Below are 14,978 nucleotides of genomic sequence, written 5' to 3' on the forward strand. Positions count from 1 at the left end.
GAATTATATTAAAAGAGGGGCGCCTGTGTGGCTCAGTCCGTCAAGCTTCCAACTTCGGCTCAGGTCATGATCTCACGGCTCGTGGGTTCGAGCCCCGCGTTGGGCTCTGTGCTGACAACTCAGAGCCTGGAGCCTGCTTCGGATTCTGTGTCTCCCTCTCTCTCTGCCCCTTGCCAGCTCACACTCTGTCTCTCAATAATAAATACACGTAAAAAAAAAAAAAGAATAATTCATAATGGCCAACTAATGTTACTCCCAGGCATTCAAAGATGCAAGATTAGAAGAAAAAAAAAAAATCAGAACATTAACATGTGAAGAAACTAAAACACTGGATCATTTCAGCAGGTGCCAAAGCGTATGAATCCCTCGTTTCTACGTCTGCAAAAACCTTCAACGTGGGCATCTTCGAAGAAGCCGACGCAGCCTCCTCTTACAGAAGCTGGGAAAACGCCGTTGGCTTTCCCGGGCTCCCTGGCAGCTGGGTCACCGGCTTACGACCCGTCCCCCTCACACCCAGCCCTGGCTTCCCAAGGCGGTAGGTACCACGTCAGGGCAGGGAGGCTGCGCTGAGTTTCCGTATCAGCAGCTGGAGCAGCGCGGGCTCCAGCGACCCGGTCTCGTGGCAGGAGCAGAGTTTTGCTCACCAGACTCGTTCCGCAGCCTGGCCCTATTCCAAGTCTGGTTCTCTAGCCCCTTAGCGGGTACAGCCCGGGGAGGAGCCAATGTATTTTTAACAAATTCCCTTTCATTCTAAGTCAGCCTGAATGTTCTCTGGGGCTCACGCGAAACCCCTGACCCATACAAATGTAGCAAAGCTCAGCAGCCCCAGGGGCCCTACTCCACACCCTGGTGTCTCTCTCTCTGCAACTTATCACCTCACTTCCTGCTGCTTGACTCCTTGCTTTCTCCATGGTTTCAGGTACTCTTTGCAGCAGGCTAATGAGATAAATGGCAGATCTGGACATTCACTGCATCTGGCTCAAGTGTCACCGGTGCTGAGCAGACAGGAGCAGGCCCATGACGTCCCTTGTGGGGACAGTAGGTGGGACATGTTAATCATCGGGAAGAGAACCAACAGACATGGCAGCTGACTTTCTTATGGGCACCCAACCTGGTCTTGGGAAGCTTTTGTTGTTGTTGTTTTGTTTGTTTGAAGTAATTTCTACACCCAACGTGGGCCTCGAACTCATGACCCTGAGACCAAGAGTCACATGCTCCACCAGCCGAGCCAGCCGGGTACCCCAAGTCTTGGAGGTCTTAAAAGGCTTTCCAAAGGAAGAAGTTCTGGGCTGGAACTTCCCAGATAAGTGAGGGTCGGGCAGAAGGGAGGCCAGAGTCAGGAGACCAGCTGGGAGGCTGTTGCAGTGCGGTGTAGAAAAGAAAATGGTATCTCGGACTGGCGATGGTGGCGGTGGGAACAGGAAAAGTGGATTTCAGAGAGATTAGGAGCTGAAATGAGCGTGACTAGTGACAGGTTGGACAGGGAACGAGAGGGGGAGGGTTCAGGGTGGCCATCAGGGATCTGTTGGTACTGAGCGGCCAAATGCGTGGACGGTGGTACCATTCGCTGGGTTGGACAACAGGGGGAGTATCTCAGTTTTGAACACGCAGCTTCAATGCCTGTGGGACATCCAAGGATTCCAAAGGGCAGGGGGACCTAGGGGTTTGGGTCTCAGGAGAGGGGTCTGGGCTAGACATAGGTTTGAGTCACTGGGGTGTAGGTGTGGTTGAAAAGCAAGGAAAAGAACGAGGGTGATCCCAGGTGTTTGTGTAGCACAAGAGGAGGGGGGTGCGCCTGGGTGGCTCAGTCGGTTGAGTGTCTGACTTCAGCTCAGATCATGATCTCACGGTTAGTGGGTTCGAGCCCCACATCGGGCTCTGTGCTGACAGCTCGGAGCCTGGAGCCTGCTTCGGATTCTGTCTCCCCCTCTCTCTCTCTCTGCCCCTCCCCACTTGTGCTCTGTCCCTCTCAAAAATAAATGTCAAAAAAAGGGAAAGAAAGAAAGAAAAGGAGAGGGCCAAAGGCCAAACTCCGGGGGTGAACTTCTCACGAAGGGCCAAAGACGAATCTACAAAGAAAGTCCAGCCAGAGAAGAGGAGTGTGTGTCATGAGTCCCGAGTGGAAGAGACGCTGGTGATGTGGGTCGCAGAAAACACGTTAAGATCATAACGGAGAAGCGCCCAGTGGGCGTAGAGCGCTGGCAGTGGCGACCTCGGCCAGAACTGAGCCAGTGGGTTGGGGGTGGGGGGGGGGGGGGACCATGCTAGAGACAGGGGGAAAAGGCAGAGGGAGGTGAGGGTCAACACTGGCGACCGTAAGAAGACAACAGTGAGGGGCAGTGAGCGGCGGCCGGAGGCTTAAAAGCCGGGCGAAGGTGGTGGTTGGAGTCCAGTCCCAGTCTGCCCGGCGGGAGAACGGAGCCACAAGGAGCGCGGGGGACAGTCGTGGGAGGAGATGATAAGGGCCTGTGTCCGGGAGGGAGACAGCTCCCGGGTCACAGGAGTCCCTATCGGGCTGGCGTTTCCTCCCCCTCCCCGAGCCCTTCCTGCCGCCCGCCTGAGCAGGCCCTCCCTGGAGCTGGAAGAGCGAAGGACGGAGTCACCGTGGCAGCAGCTCTGTGCCTTCGGAGGTCTTTGCGCTGGCCCGTAAGCGGGACTTGGGGGCTGGGGGACGGGGGCCCCGAGGGAGGGGTGAGGACGAGGACGTGGTGCTGTCCAGGCTTTGGGGGGGCGAGGGTGGGAGAGGGCAGCGGCGGGGGGGGGGGGGGGGGACAGGACGAGTGGGAGCTCGGTCGGCAGGGGTCCCAGAGGCTGGGGGTGGGAGTGGGGGGCTAGAGTCTGGGCGGGGCCTAGCGCCCCAGGCCCAGAGGTGCCCGCTTAAGCACCCCCCCCCCCCACCTCCCCGGCCAGGCCCCCATGCCTCTCCTCCTGTTGCTGCTGTTGCTGCCGAGCCCTTCCCGCCCCCAGTCCGTCTGCGAGGTCTCCCAGGTGACCAGCCAGGTGGAAGTGAGCTGTGACAACCGGGGGCTCAAGGCGCCGCCTCCCGACCTGCCGGCCGACACGGCCATCCTCCGCCTGGGCGAGAACCCCCTGGGCACCTTCTCCACGGCCTCCCTGCTGCCCCTGACCCGGCTCGCCCAGCTGCACCTGAGCCAAAGCCAGCTGACCCACCTGCAGGTGGACGGGACGCTGCCCGCGCTGGAGACCCTGGACGTCTCCCACAACAAGCTGCGAAGCCTGCCCCCGCTGGGACGGGCCCTGCCGGCGCTCAACACCCTCGACGCGTCCTTCAACGAGCTGACCTCGCTGCCCCCTGGTGCCCTGGACGGCCTGAGCCAACTCCACGAGCTCTACCTGCGCGGCAACAAGCTGAAGACGCTGCCGCCCGGGCTCCTGGCGCCCACCGCCCGGCTGAGGAAGCTCAGCCTGGCCGACAACAAGTTGATCGAGCTGCCCCCCGGGCTCCTGGACGGACTGGAGGAGCTCGACACCCTGTACCTCCAGGGGAACTGGCTGCGGACCATCCCGAAGAACTTCTTTGGGGACCTCCTCCTGCCCTTCGCTTTCCTGCACAGCAACCCCTGGTACTGCGACTGCGAGATCCTCTACTTCACTCGCTGGCTGCAAGACAACCCCAACAACGTCTACTTGTGGAAGGAGGGAGTAGACGTCAAGGCCATGACCCCCAACGTGGAAAGCGTGCGATGCGTCAACTTGGCCAACACACCGGTCTACACCTACCCGGGGAAGGGCTGCCCCACCCTCGGGGATGCGGACATAGGCTACGACGAGTATGAGGACGAGGTCCCCTTCACCACGGCTGGGGTCATGCTCTTCACCAACGCCAAAGCCCGCACAACCCACTGGCCCCCACTCTACCCAACGTCTGCCGATTATCCACACAGCCAGACGCCCTATCTGTCTTCTACCCAAGAGTCCACTGAGAGTCAGAATATATCCGTGACCACCCCGGAACCCACCACGACCCCCCCCACCGTGCAGCCCCCCACGACCCCCACCACCACGGAGCCCCCCACGACCCCCACCACGATGCCCCCCAAGACCCCCCCCCACCACGACCCCCCCCCACCACGACCTCCCCCACCCCGGAGCCCCCCACGACCCCCACCATGACGCCCCCCACGACCCCCACCACCACGACCTCACCCACCCCGGAGCCCCCCACGACCCCCACCACCACGACCTCCCCCACCCCGGAGCCCACCATACCCCCCACCACCCCAACCACCTCTGAAATAACCACATTCTTAACCAGCCCCAAAGTCACCTCATTCCTTACTACCTGGCCACGTGCCACAACTACCCTCCCAGAGGCTCAGGGGGTGGCTCGAGAGAATGCACGCAGCCCCAGAAACGACCCTTCCCTTGGCCGGGACACGTGCTGCCTCCTTCCCCTGGGCTTCTACGTTTTGGGTCTCCTCTGGCTTCTGTTTGCTTCCGCGGTCCTTATCCTGCTACTGGCCCGGGACCGCCGTGTGACGCCACAGGCCCCGGCCACAGCCACATACACCACGCATCTGGAGCTGCAGAGGGGGAAGCAAGTGCCTGTGCCCCGCGCCTGGCTCCTTTTCCTTGCAGGCTCACTGCCCACTTTCCGCTCCAGCCTCTTCCTGTGGGTGCGGGCTAACGGCCGCGTGGGGCCTCTGGTGGCAGGACGGCGGCCCTCAGCCCTGAGTCTGGGTCATGGTCAGGACCTGCTGGGCATGGTGGGCATTAGGTACTCTGGCCACAGCCTCTGAGGCTGGGGGGGTGTGGGGACCTTGAGAGGCTGTGATGTGACGGCTTTCCTGTCGGGATCTAGCTTGGGGGGGGGGGGTGGGGGTGGTAATTACTTTTCCTTTATCCGAAGCCTCTTCTCCATAGCACGGGCACAACCTTGGCAAAGCCGCGGGGGTGGTGAGATGCGGGAGCCAGGAGCTCATAGAACAAGGCTCCCCACGCTGCGGCGGGGGAGGGTCCCAGACCGCTAGGCTATTGCCATCACCTTGGGGACGCTTCAGGAAAAAGGAGATGCACCAATCAGCACTCTCACACGTGTGTACTGAAAAGACCTGGAAAGAGACATATCGAGATGGGAGCCCGGGCGCCTGGGTGGCTCAATTGGTTAACACTCAGCTCACGATATCGCGGTTCGTGAGTTTGAGCCCCGCGTCGGGCTCTGGGGTGACAGCTCGGAGCCTGGAGCCTGCTTCAGATTCTGTGTCTCCCCCTCTCTCTGCCCCTCCCCTGTTCACGCTCTGTCTCTGTCTGTCAAAATATAAACATTAAAAAAAACAAACGTGAGCCCTGATGACCCCTGGGTAGCATAAACACAGTGGTTTTATTTTCTTTTCCTCCGCTTAGCATTTCCTAAGTTTTCTACCACTGTAAGGTATTTGTATTTTAAAAAAAAAAAAAAAAAAAAAAAAAAAGCTTCACGAAGAAAAGTTGCTTTCCTTTGGAGAGGAAAACGGTGGCCTGTCTGAGGCCCCACTGCCCCCACCCTAGTTGGATCACTCCTCACCCAACAGCCTGGCAACCCACGCCCCCTGCCTCCTCCAGGGGGGCAGCCCCTCACCACCGCGAGCACTGGTGTCAGCTCAAAACCTAAGTTTCCCTGGAGCTGCCCCCGTGCCTGGGGCCTCCGAGGAGCCAAGGCGGGGCCTCCTGCTCTGCTCAGGTCCGAGGCACGGATGGGAGTGGGGCTGGTGATGTGCCCACCTTAGTGGGTTGTACCGAGTGGTCTCAGTGAAGCCTCCCGCTCCTAAGCTAGAACACAGGCAAACGGAACCCACTTCCCCCTGCTTCTCTCGACTCTGCCCTTTCCCCAGCGCGCCGAGCCGGGCTTTCTCTCCTCTGGGGTCGCCAGCCCAGCCAGGGCTTGCAGCCCGGACAATGGGAGTGCAAGCTGAGCCTTTCTGGCTCCAGACCCCCTTCTCCAGATGGCGCCAGCTTGAAAACCTGACCGCGCTCCTCTCCTGCCTGGAATGCCTCCCTGGATACATCGATCTTGAGCTTGGCCGTCAAGGGCTTCTATGCGCCGACCCAGCGAACCTCTTGCAACAGGCGCCTCACCACCTGTGTTCCAGCTGTTGCAGACCTCCAGATCACCGGCTCTGCAGCATTCTCCCTCTGAGCCTCTGCTCTCCTGCCGGCCAGGAGCGCTGCCCCATCCAGCCCGAGTACCGCTAGCACAGGCCTCTCTCCCAGGCTGGGCCAGATGCCCCGCTGTTCACCAGCTCTACCTGCGTTACCCCGCGACGGTCTGCTGCTCTCCTCCCTTTACCGCCTGCTCGCGGGCCATCCTCCCCGCTGGACTTGGAACCTCCTAAGGACAAGCTCCAGGCTCCCAGTGTCTCAGAGTGGCCGCCACGGCCAGGCCAGCAGGTGCCCGGAGAGGGTAAGGCGAGAGGCAGAACTGGGAGGGCCCGGCGGGGGCGCCAGACCGCCGAGCCCCACCTCTTCTCCGGACGAGGCTCTGCCAAGGAGACGGTTCCCACCTGCTGCCTGCCTGTCCCCCAGCCTGGCTCAGGAGCCTTCGGGGCCTCAGGCTGCCCAGCCTTCCTTCCAGTTGACCTTCCAGTGCCCTTTTATGCCCCAGGATGTTTTTAGGCTCCTTGAGGCCCCGCCTGGGAATCTTTCTTCTAAAGAAAACGGGAAGAGTAGTCACTCTCCGCAAGGTAGGGCTCAGATCAGGATTCTAGCTAACACACCCCATCTCCTCAAGCCTCCAGGCTTTGGGGGCCCCAGCTCCACGCTGAGTTCTTTCAATCACCCTCTTCCCACAGGTCAGCCTTCCCCACTGACTCCTCGTTCCCTCCTCTTTGGGCTGCATTAAGAGCCAGGGGAGCCCGGAGGCTTTTCCTAGGAATCACACGAGGTGATTCTGACATCCTCGGACTGACTCCAGTGGCTGGCAGGGCCCGCGCTTTCATTTTCCTTACCTGCTGTGACGACAACGCTGTTTTGCACGGCGGCGTTTGCCCCTTCTTTTAACAACTTTGCTTAGAAACTCCGGTTTTTGTTTCCCAGGGACCTCCCCTCGTCCGTCCGGCTTCCTCCCCTCTGCCCCCCTCACAACTATCCAGATCTGGGGGTGGTGTCATCAATCCGATTTATTGATCACGTCCTCAGTGAGGTGGAGGAAGGGTCACGTCCTCCCACTGCAGACCTTGTGACCGTCCCAACGGCTTCTGCCGTCTCCTGTCCCCTCAGCTCTGCCTTGGTTTACCCACTGAGAAGGCGGGTCCTCTGCTGTCCTACACGCCCTGAAACTAACACCCAAGAGGAGACCGGAAATCCTCAGGGAGTTTCCCAGCTCCCTCTGAGGCACAGCCAGGGGCAGAGATGTCACGAGGATCGGGACAGGGAGGGCGAGGTGACGCAGGGGTAGGACAGACCAAAGTCCTTTACCGCAAAGGAGAGGACCAGACCGTGGAGGAAAAATAAATACAGGGGCCCAGGGCAGCGGAGTCCAGGCCCCCGGGGGCACACTGACTGTGGGGGCAGCGGGTGAGGGGAGCCCTGGCACACCGGCTCCGGGCCCCTTGCCTGCCTCAGCCACTGAGAAAGAGACGCTTGTAGGCCTTGTTCATCTGCTCCAAGAAGATGAAGGTGAGGACGGTGTGGGGGCCCAGGCGGGCGTAGTAGGGCGTGAAACCCTTCCACAGGCTGAAGAAGCCCTCGTAGCGGACAACCTTCACCAGCACGTCCTAAACGGGCAGGCAGGCAGGGTTAAGGCCTGGCTTCTAGGGCTGCGTCCCTCTTCCCCACCGCCGTCACCACCCTCCAGCCTGAGCCCCAGCCCAGCTTCCTCACCAGCCCGTTCTTGTATTCTGGCTTCCCGTCAATCATTCTCATGTTCTGGATCCTGGAGAGGAGGAAGCAGGGGCTTGAGAGACATAAAGCGGGCCCTCCTATCCCCCTCCGGGACCGGGCCTGCACGCTCACCGGGTCTTGGCGATGTCCACGGGCATGGAGGCGGCAGTGGTGACCAAGCCACTGATCATGCTGGCGCAGAAATGGCACAGGATGTTGTCGGAGAAGTAGCCTGGGTGAGGCAGAGTGGGGTGCCAGTCAGCTCAGAGCTGGCCCAGGCCAGGCCAGGGGCCAAGAGCCCGGCTCTGGGTCTCACCTGAGTCCAGTAAGAACTGCTTGGACTGGGAGTAGGAGGCGAGCTGGGCCGCGTTGACCACGACAGCACGAGCCATGGTAGGGATGCAGCCCTGTGGAGAGGAGGGGGCGGTGTGTGTCAGAAATGGCGGGGACGTGACCCCCACCTCCCCACCCCAGCCTCCGGCCCCTTCACTCACCCTCCACAGTGTGGGCACGCCCTCCTCCCGGGCGATTCGAATCAGGGCATTAAACACGTTTTTGTAGCCCCGGCGCTGGTCAGGCGGAAGCCTGGTGGGAAGACAGGAAGGGGTCGAGCTCAGGATAGAACCCCCCCCCCCGCCCCACAGGAGCAAAGAAAGGGAGGCCAGAACACATCAATGCTCAGCTCCAGACCAACGATAAGAAACCAGTCCTCTGACTTTAGATTCCAGGAAATGGAGCTAGGGTGCCGCCTGACCTGGAACTCACCGGCCGTCGGCGGTCATGCGGATGAGAGCCACTTCAGCTGGTGTTCCCACAAAGGCACCAGTTGCACCGGCCGTCATGCCAATCAGGGCCTTCAGCAGAAAGCCAGGGGGTGTACCGTCAGCCCCAGTGAGGCGCTCAAACAGCACCGTGTAGATGCCAAGGCGGGTGGTGGTGTAGGTGGCCTGGCGCAGCAGGCCAGCTGACAGCCTGGGGAGCGAAGGAGTCAGTGCATCAGGCCAAGGGCCAGGAGCTGCCAGCCCATACCCTGCCCCCTCTCCTGTGGCCCCAGTACCCGGTGTAAATGCCCCGCAGCCCTTCTGCCCTCAGGATGCTGGTGAGGGCATGGAAGCTGGTTTTGTACTCTCGTGTCTTGGCTCCTTCCCCGCTCAGCTGCATCCGGTTCTTCACCAGATCCAGCGGCTGCACAAAAACTGTGGCTCCCATCCTGGAGGAAGGCAGAGGCAGAGTCAAGGGCCACGTGTCTCGGACCTACCAATGCCCACTGGAACCTGGCAACAAGGGATCACAAAGTGCAAAGCCTTTCACGTGATTAACTAAGCGTTCAGGAGACTAGTGGGTATGTGCATAAGCTTCTACTCAGACCGAGAACAATAGATCTGAAAAGTCCAGGGATCCAACGAGGACCGTGCAATGAAAGTGCTCCGTGCAGTTCCAAGGGGGTCAAGTGGTGACCTGGAACTGGAAGCAGTACGACCCCGGGGGAAAGGAGGTGGGCATTCATGACCTGGGACTTCATGTAGCGCGACAGGAGCCATGCAATGACCTGGAACCCCACACAACCCGGGAAAGCCGAGCAATGACCCAGTACGCAGACCAGCAGGGGTCCTGCAGTGGGTGAAGAGGGCCCGACGGCCCATCAAGGACCTCACAATACGCCGGGGGCCGCGCTGACCCCGAGCCGGCTCCGTTCGCCGCAACAGACCCAAAGATGAACCGGGCCCGGTTCCTTGCACCCGTCCCTTCCTCCTCCCGTCCCATCCCTGGGGCCAGAGCTTACCCGGCCAGGCCCCCAAACAGGAACTTGACGGACTTGGGGGAGGTGCGGGGCTTTCCATCCATCCCGCCGGCCCCGGGACTCGCCGTCGCCGCCATCGCCACTCAATGGCCCCCAGCTCCGGGTCCTGCGCGCGCGCGCGGCCCCACTCGCGCCCAAGGTGACACCGCGCGCGCAACAGGGCCGAGGGCGCGCGCGCACGCCCCTCCGGCTCTCGGGTCCAGCTCCAGCTGGAAGCCGGCGCAGGCGCAGGCGCAGGCGCGCGGCGCAAAGGAGACCGGGAGGAGGGCGGGGCCGAAGGCGGGGCTTCGAGGCTGGGTGCGGGAAGGGGTGTGGCTGGTTTAGGAAGCCATCGCTGAGACGCAGTTTTCACCGAATTGGACTCGCGGGAAAAGTCAGGAGATCTCGCGAGACAAAGTGACCTCGGGAAGCCAGATTTGGGGGAGGGGGGGGAGGGAGGAAGTGTCTCTCGCGATAGACACGGCAAGCACACAGCTCGTGGAAGGGAAGGTGTGGTGAGGACTCTCGCGAGACCTGAAGGCACCGCAGCCGCCGCGGCGGTCGGAGTGGAGAGGTTTGTAAAGCGGGCAGCTCCAAAATCCCGGGCATTGAAGGGGAAGCGATTAGGTTTTCTGGGGTTTCGATGCTCCCTGCATCTGCAGAGGCACTCCCTCCACCTCTAACCTTTCTTTCGACGGCCTTTTAGGACCGGAAGTCCTTCCTCCCGAGCACCCAGTGCTGGAGGCGGCCTGACTTCTTTCCCGGAAGCCCTGCTCCAGCAGCTGGGAAGACAGCCCACCTGTCCGGAAGTCCCGCCTCCTCGAGCGCCCCCACCCAGAAGTTTTTCTGTCACCTATGTTTGCCTTGGTCTCCCTTCCCGAGCTTGTCCCTGTACCCGAGTAGGATACGTTTAGTGCCTCCTTCCCCGCCCTCAACCGAACGGGTTGGCTGCCCCACTCCCGGACCCGGGGTTCCTTCCCCGCGCCCCCATGTAGCTGGGAAGCGGGGCCTGGGGGCGGTTGGACCCCTGGGATCCTGAAGGAGAGGCGGAGAGGGCGCGCACCTCCGCTGCTGCTCCTGCTACCGGGACGCGGCCTCTCCTGCCGCTCCCCTCCCGCTGCCATGCACCCCGCGGCCTTCCCGCTTCCTGTGGTTGTGGCTGCCGTGCTCTGGGGAGCGACCCCCACCCGCGGGCTCATTCGAGCGGTGAGTCCGGGGGCTGGCGGGCGAAGGGTACTGGGGGGCGGGGCTGCAGGCTCAGGGGCAACGTGGACTCTTTCGTGCGCAGACTTCGGACCACAATGCCAGCATGGACTTTGCAGACCTGCCAGCGCTCTTTGGGGCTGCCCTGAGCCAAGAGGGACTTCAGGTGACTTCCTTCCCTTTTGTCTGTTTCCCTGCATCCTCTCTTCTGGGTGGGGGTGGAGGAGCCTTGCCCTTGCGTGAAGCTGGAGGTGGGAGAGGAGGCAGGTTAAGAGCTCAGTGCAGGAGCACATCTAGCGTGGAATTCAGAATCTGGAGGGAGAAGACCAAGTCGGCTCCTGGAACTCTGAGCCCTTTGATGGACACGGAGATAGATAAGAGGCGGGGCGAAGTGGTGCTTCTCAGTAGCGTCTTCGGGGCCACTTGTAGGTTTTGTGAGGTTGGGCGAAGTCGTTGTATGTAAAATGGGGTAAGAGATGTTTTCCCAAGGTTATTGTGAGAATGAAGTTAGATAAGGAGTTTTGGGGTATTTCACGAAGGCTGCCGCACGGCAAGAATTTCTTTGGGCCAGTCGTTTGTAAGATGGGTAGTTGAATAATTGAAGGCAGAAAAACAAAGTCTAAGTGTGGGACTTCTAAAGGGTCTGACTGCTTTAGATAACAGTTTGGCTAAATTGGACGGCATCCTACCTAGCAGACGGGACTCAGAAAAGGTGTACAAAAACAAAAGGCTTTTTTTTATAGGCAAGAAGAGGCAGAACAAGTAAGTTAGGCTAGCAGTAAAGGTGATTGTGGCAGGATACTTTTCTTTTTTAATTTTTTTTTTTTCAACGTTTTTTATTTATTTTTGGGACAGAGAGAGACAGAGCATGAACGGGGGAGGGGCAGAGAGAGAGGGAGACACAGAATCGGAAAGAGGCTCCAGGCTCCGAGCCATCAGCCCAGAGCCCGACGCGGGGCTCGAACTCACGGACCGCGAGATCGTGACCTGGCTGAAGTCGGACGCTTAACCGACTGCGCCACCCAGGCGCCCCTGGATACTTTTCTTAAAGGGAGGGCAGGGGTCCATCCCACAGAGGACCTCAGTCGTTCTGACCAAGTGATTCCAGATCGACCGGTTAAGATTCCATTCTCGTGGGGAGGCTTGAAATTGTAATTCAGTCAGGTGTCAAGTTTGGCGATGTGGGGCCCAGCACAAGTGATTCGATTTGGGGATTTTTTTTTTTTTTAACAGAGGGGAGTATGTTCTGTAGGAGTTTGTGCTGCAGAAGGAGATGTGAAGTGGAGCTTGAGAGAAAGGGACGTGGACGAGTGGAGAATTGGTTTATAATGTGGGAGCCTGGAAGGTGGCAGGGTTTGAATCAGCGCAGAGTGTGGGGCGTAAGCCCATCCGGTGCAGGGAGAGAGGTGGTGGGAGGTCTGGTCACGAGATGCTGTTTGATGTACCTGACTCGGGCGCGGCGCCCCCACCCCACAAACGAAAAGCGAGGGGCAGAGTATGTGCAGCACGGGGGAGCCAGTGTGCTTGGTGGGCCCTTGTGGGGAGCGGACCCCAAGCAGGTGAAATCCAACTGCTGTTTGCTTCCCTTCCCCAGGGCTTCCTCGTGGAGGCTCACCCGGCCAATGCCTGCAGCCCCATTGCCCCACCGCCCCCAGCCCCGGTCAACGGGTCAGTCTTTATTGCACTGCTTCGAAGATTCGACTGCAACTTTGACCTCAAGGTTGCTGAATGTGGAGTGGGGGGCTGGGAAGCGGAGGGTGACAAAAGGCGCCGGGAGTGGAGGGAGGCGAGGGCCGCGACGGTCCCTTACACCCCATCCCGTGCCTTGTCTCCCTAGGTCCTCAATGCTCAGAAGGCGGGGTACGGTGCAGCTGTGGTGCACAACGTGAACTCCAACGAGCTCCTGAACATGGTGTGGAACAGCGGTGAGGTCGGGGGTGTGGACGGCTGGGCTGAGGCTGAGATGGCGGGGGCACTGAGAGCTTGGGGAAAACGAGTCAGTCCTTTGGGCGGGATGGAGCGAAAGGGCCACCGCGTTAGCAGTGTTAGCAGGGGATGCGAGGGGAGGACCGGGTCCCCGGGTGACGCGCTGATCCCCGCAGAGGAAATCCAGCAGCAGATCTGGATCCCGTCTGTGTTTATCGGGGAGAGGAGCTCCGAGTACCTGCGCACCCTCTTCGTCTACGAGAAGGGGTAGGACGTGCCCTCCTTCCCGCTGCCCCCGTCTGTCCACGCCACCCCGGAGGCCAGGCCCCGGGGCCCTTCATCCGCGGCCTCTGGACCTTCTTCTCACGCCTTCCCCGTCTGTGGGCCTCACCCAGCACCACCCTGTGCCTCTTCCTTGTCTTTCCCGCTCCTCTGATACCGGTCTTCCTTTCTCAGGGCTCGGGTGCTGCTGGTCCCAGACAACAGCTTCCCTTTGGGCTACTACCTCATCCCTTTTACGGGGATCGTGGGGCTGCTGGTTTTGGCCATGGGAGCAGTGATGGTGAGCAGCCCGGGGAGTGCGGTGGGAGGGCTGGAGGCCTCTGAAGCCAGACGGGATCTAGGTCGGGAGGTGGCGGTGGTTTGTGCTGGGTTGGCCCAGTCTTGCTCCCTAAAGTGGATCCGTCCGCTCCCCCCCTCCCCAGATAGTCCGTTGTGTCCAGCACCGGAAACGGCTCCAGCGGAATCGACTGACCAAAGAGCAGCTGAAACAGATTCCCACGCACGACTATCAGAAGGGTGAGGGGCACGAGGGGGAGACGGGGCCTTTCTCCCAGATGGTTCCAAAGGAGTTTGAGCTCAGGAGACCAGGGGCAGAGATGCCACCCTTCCTTCGCCCTATCCACACAGCCGGTGAGGACAGGACGGGAATAGGGCAGGCGGTGGAAGGCACGGGTGATCAAGTGGAAGAGTTGGGGGACGAGTGGGGGACCCACCTTGCCTGTAGGGGAGGTGGAGAGAGCAGAGGCGCGGCAGGAGTGGGGGGGAACTGGGCCGAGGAAGACACAGGTGAGGGGGGCTGGGTCTCTGGGTCCTGGAGCCGCCAGTGCCCATATAAGGTTGTAGTCAGAGCCCTGCCCCCCACTCCGCTCCTCCCCCTGAGAAACCCACTTCCCTTCTTACCTCTGCTTCTCTTTGCTCCTCCCTTCGAACCCGATTCCTCGTGCCCTCCTGTGGCCTCACCCTGCCCTTTCTCAGCTCTTCTTCTGGCTCAGGGTGGCTCAGCGGGAGGACTCCCTTCCTCCCTGCAGGAGACCAGTATGACGTCTGTGCCATCTGCCTGGACGAGTATGAGGACGGGGACAGGCTGAGGGTGCTCCCCTGTGCTCACGGTGAGGCCTCCACTCCCTGTGCCCGGGCCCCCAGGCCTCCCCACAGGCGCGGTGCCTCACCACCTACCCCCCCCCCCCCCCCCTGCCTCTTGCAGCCTACCACAGCCGCTGTGTGGACCCCTGGCTCACCCAGACCCGGAAGACCTGCCCCATCTGCAAGCAGCCTGTCCATCGGGGTCCAGGGGACGAGGAACAGGAGGATGAAACTCAGGGGCCAGAGGGTGATGAAGAAGGGGAGCCAGGGGACCAGCCTGTCTCGGAACGGACCCCACTTCTGGGCTCCAGCCCCACACCTCCCACCTCCTTTGGCTCCCTGGCTCCAACCCCTCTGGCCTTCCCTGGATCTCCACCAGATTCCCCGCCCGCTCCCTCCTCTTCAGCGGCCGTGCTGGTCTAATAATCCCCTTGCCCACCCCCCACCCCCCCCCCCCACAGACCTATTTGCACAGCCCCTTTTCCTCCCTCCGGTTTTCCGGATTGAGGGACAGGGGACATTTCCACCCCAGGTTTCTCCCTTGCCCAACCCCATCCTTTTGAAGGGGTTGAGGGTGTAGAGGGACTGGGTCTTCATTTTCGGGGTTAATAAAAGTTTTTGTGAACGGAGGAAGAGTGAGCTCATTCTCACATAGGTGAACTCCTTATCCTTGGGGGTAATTGCCCCCCTCCTTTTCTTTGCCATAAAGGGGCAGGAGAGTGCCTGGAGAATAACCTGTAGCCATGGGGACAGCCCCAGCAGGCGTTTACTGTGACTCAGAGAGGGGGAGCCCCACCCACACTAGGATGACTCAACTGGCCCTGCCTTGCCCGCAGGCCTGGACCCATTCTCTGGGACGGACTGGCTCTTTTCCATTATCTCCCAG

At 60.6% G+C, this 14,978-nt stretch overlaps 3 protein-coding genes across 5 annotated transcripts; 2 read left to right on the forward strand and 1 right to left on the reverse strand.

Moving 5' to 3' along the window:
• Positions 1-2,281: 2,281 nt before the first annotated feature.
• On the forward strand, positions 2,282-4,795 carry GP1BA (glycoprotein Ib platelet subunit alpha). The gene is given in 3 exon segments (XM_053892246.1): positions 2,282-2,646; positions 2,911-4,063; positions 4,066-4,795. Coding segments are annotated over 2 exon segments (1,842 nt in total). The 5' UTR covers positions 2,282-2,646; positions 2,911-2,916; the 3' UTR covers positions 4,761-4,795.
• Positions 4,796-7,097: 2,302 nt separating this feature from the next.
• On the reverse strand, positions 7,098-9,825 carry SLC25A11 (solute carrier family 25 member 11). Its single transcript, XM_019413730.2, has 8 exons — positions 9,602-9,825; positions 8,876-9,028; positions 8,584-8,790; positions 8,313-8,403; positions 8,135-8,225; positions 7,951-8,050; positions 7,819-7,870; positions 7,098-7,712 (listed from the first exon to the last, which is right to left on the reverse strand). The coding sequence occupies exons 1-8, from the start codon at positions 9,694-9,696 to the stop codon at positions 7,557-7,559; spliced, it is 945 nt and encodes a 314-aa protein (XP_019269275.1). The 5' UTR covers positions 9,697-9,825; the 3' UTR covers positions 7,098-7,556.
• A 122-nt stretch (positions 9,826-9,947) lies between these two features.
• RNF167 (ring finger protein 167) lies at positions 9,948-14,716 on the forward strand. 3 transcript variants are annotated; one of them, XM_019413719.2, is made up of 10 exons: positions 9,948-10,172; positions 10,305-10,804; positions 10,887-10,967; positions 12,396-12,521; positions 12,639-12,726; positions 12,904-12,994; positions 13,184-13,289; positions 13,432-13,525; positions 14,038-14,118; positions 14,214-14,716. In XM_019413719.2, the coding sequence occupies exons 2-10, from the start codon at positions 10,721-10,723 to the stop codon at positions 14,513-14,515; spliced, it is 1,053 nt and encodes a 350-aa protein (XP_019269264.2). In that variant the 5' UTR covers positions 9,948-10,172; positions 10,305-10,720; the 3' UTR covers positions 14,516-14,716. The 3 variants fall into 3 exon arrangements, with proteins under 3 accessions (XP_019269264.2, XP_019269266.2, XP_019269267.2); XM_019413721.2 differs by lacking the exon at positions 12,396-12,521; XM_019413722.2 differs by lacking the exons at positions 9,948-10,172; positions 10,305-10,804 and having other exon boundaries at positions 10,881-10,967; positions 12,396-12,469; positions 13,985-14,118.
• Positions 14,717-14,978: the final 262 nt, after the last annotated feature.

This window comes from Panthera pardus, unplaced genomic scaffold, assembly GCF_024362965.1.
Source record: "Panthera pardus isolate Hobbes unplaced genomic scaffold, ASM2436296v1 HiC_scaffold_3, whole genome shotgun sequence".
Lineage (NCBI taxonomy): Eukaryota > Metazoa > Chordata > Mammalia > Carnivora > Felidae > Panthera > Panthera pardus.

Excerpts from the sequence above, each read along its gene's own strand:
- SLC25A11 (XM_019413730.2), bottom strand. The coding sequence starts at position 9,696 with ATGGCGGCGACGGCGAGTCCCGGGGCCGGCGGGATGGATGGAAAGCCC. Across the intron at positions 8,226-8,312 it reads GCGTGCCCACACTGTGGAGG|GGCTGCATCCCTACCATGGC; the intron begins GTGAGTGAAGGG and ends TCCTCTCCACAG. Across the intron at positions 7,713-7,818 it reads CAGAATACAAGAACGGGCTG|GACGTGCTGGTGAAGGTTGT; the intron begins GTGAGGAAGCTG and ends CTGCCCGTTTAG.
- RNF167 (XM_019413719.2), top strand. The coding sequence starts at position 10,721 with ATGCACCCCGCGGCCTTCCCGCTTCCTGTGGTTGTGGCTGCCGTGCTC. Across the intron at positions 13,526-14,037 it reads CACGCACGACTATCAGAAGG|GAGACCAGTATGACGTCTGT; the intron begins GTGAGGGGCACG and ends TCCTCCCTGCAG. Across the intron at positions 14,119-14,213 it reads GGTGCTCCCCTGTGCTCACG|CCTACCACAGCCGCTGTGTG; the intron begins GTGAGGCCTCCA and ends TGCCTCTTGCAG.